The sequence below is a fragment of the Ursus arctos genome, unplaced genomic scaffold (assembly GCF_023065955.2).
Source record: "Ursus arctos isolate Adak ecotype North America unplaced genomic scaffold, UrsArc2.0 scaffold_42, whole genome shotgun sequence".
Taxonomy (NCBI): Eukaryota; Metazoa; Chordata; class Mammalia; order Carnivora; family Ursidae; genus Ursus; species Ursus arctos.
This window is the reverse complement of record NW_026623059.1, coordinates 187,860-188,837: the sequence shown is the minus strand read 5'-3', so window position 1 is coordinate 188,837 and position 978 is coordinate 187,860. Positions and strand designations below refer to the sequence as shown.

Here is a 978-nt window from a genome sequence, read left to right as displayed (position 1 = left end):
ATTAACTCTCACCCTGTATATGCTCTTGGACACCTCACAAACCCTCTAACATTCCGGGTGTAGGTTTAGAGTTCTTTATGGGATAACATGACACCTGTCCCACAAGATTTGTGTGAATATCTAAAACTGAAGACACACATGAAGGCCAAGTATATAATCTGGAAAGTTATATCATGAAATATAATTTTTTTCAGAAGTGGTCAACACCACCAAAACAAAGGCAGTCACATCTGCTCTGTTTACTGGCCTCTATGACAGCATAGATCCCAAGCTGAATATATAGTCAGAGGACATGCAAATAGGGCCCTCCCTCTGCTGATTAAAACAGCCCAACCCTGACTCTGCAGCTGGGAGAGGAGCCCCAGACCCAGGGTTTCCAGGTGTTCCAATCAGTAATCAGGACAGAACACAGAGAGCTCACCATGGAGTTGGTGCTCGGCTGGGTTTTCCTTGTTGCTCTTTTAAAAGGTAACTCATGCTGAACAAGAGACATGGAGTGTGTGAGTGGATCTGAGGGAGACAAACAGTGGGTGTGTGACAGTTTCCTGACCAGGATGTCTTGTGTCTGCAGGTGTCCAGTGTGAGGTGCAGCTGGTGGAGTCTGGGGGAGACCTGGTGAAGCCTGGGGGGTCCCTGAGACTCTCCTGTGCAGCCTCTGGATTCAGCTTCAGTAGCTATGGCATGAGCTGGGTCCGCCAGGCTCCAGGGAAGGGGCTGCAGTGGGTCGCAGTTATTAGCTATGATGGAAGTAGCACAAGCTATGCAGACTCCGTGAAGGGCCGATTCACCATCTCCAGAGACAACGGCAAGAACACGCTGTATCTGCAGATGAACAGCCTGAGAGCCGACGACACGGCCGTGTATTACTGTGCGAGTGACACAGTGAGGGGACATGAGTGTGAGCCCAGACACAAACCTCACTGTAGAAGGGATCTGGACCAGCAGGGGGTGCACATTAGTCACCAGTTCTGTCCTTAA

The 978-nt window shown here is 49.9% G+C and overlaps 1 gene segment (V, D, J or C); it reads left to right on the top strand.

The window, feature by feature from the left end:
* Positions 1 to 351: 351 nt before the first annotated feature.
* LOC113250191 (immunoglobulin heavy variable 3-30-like) lies at positions 352 to 978 on the top strand. The segment is given in 2 exon segments: positions 352 to 468; positions 572 to 978. Coding segments are annotated over 2 exon segments (453 nt in total).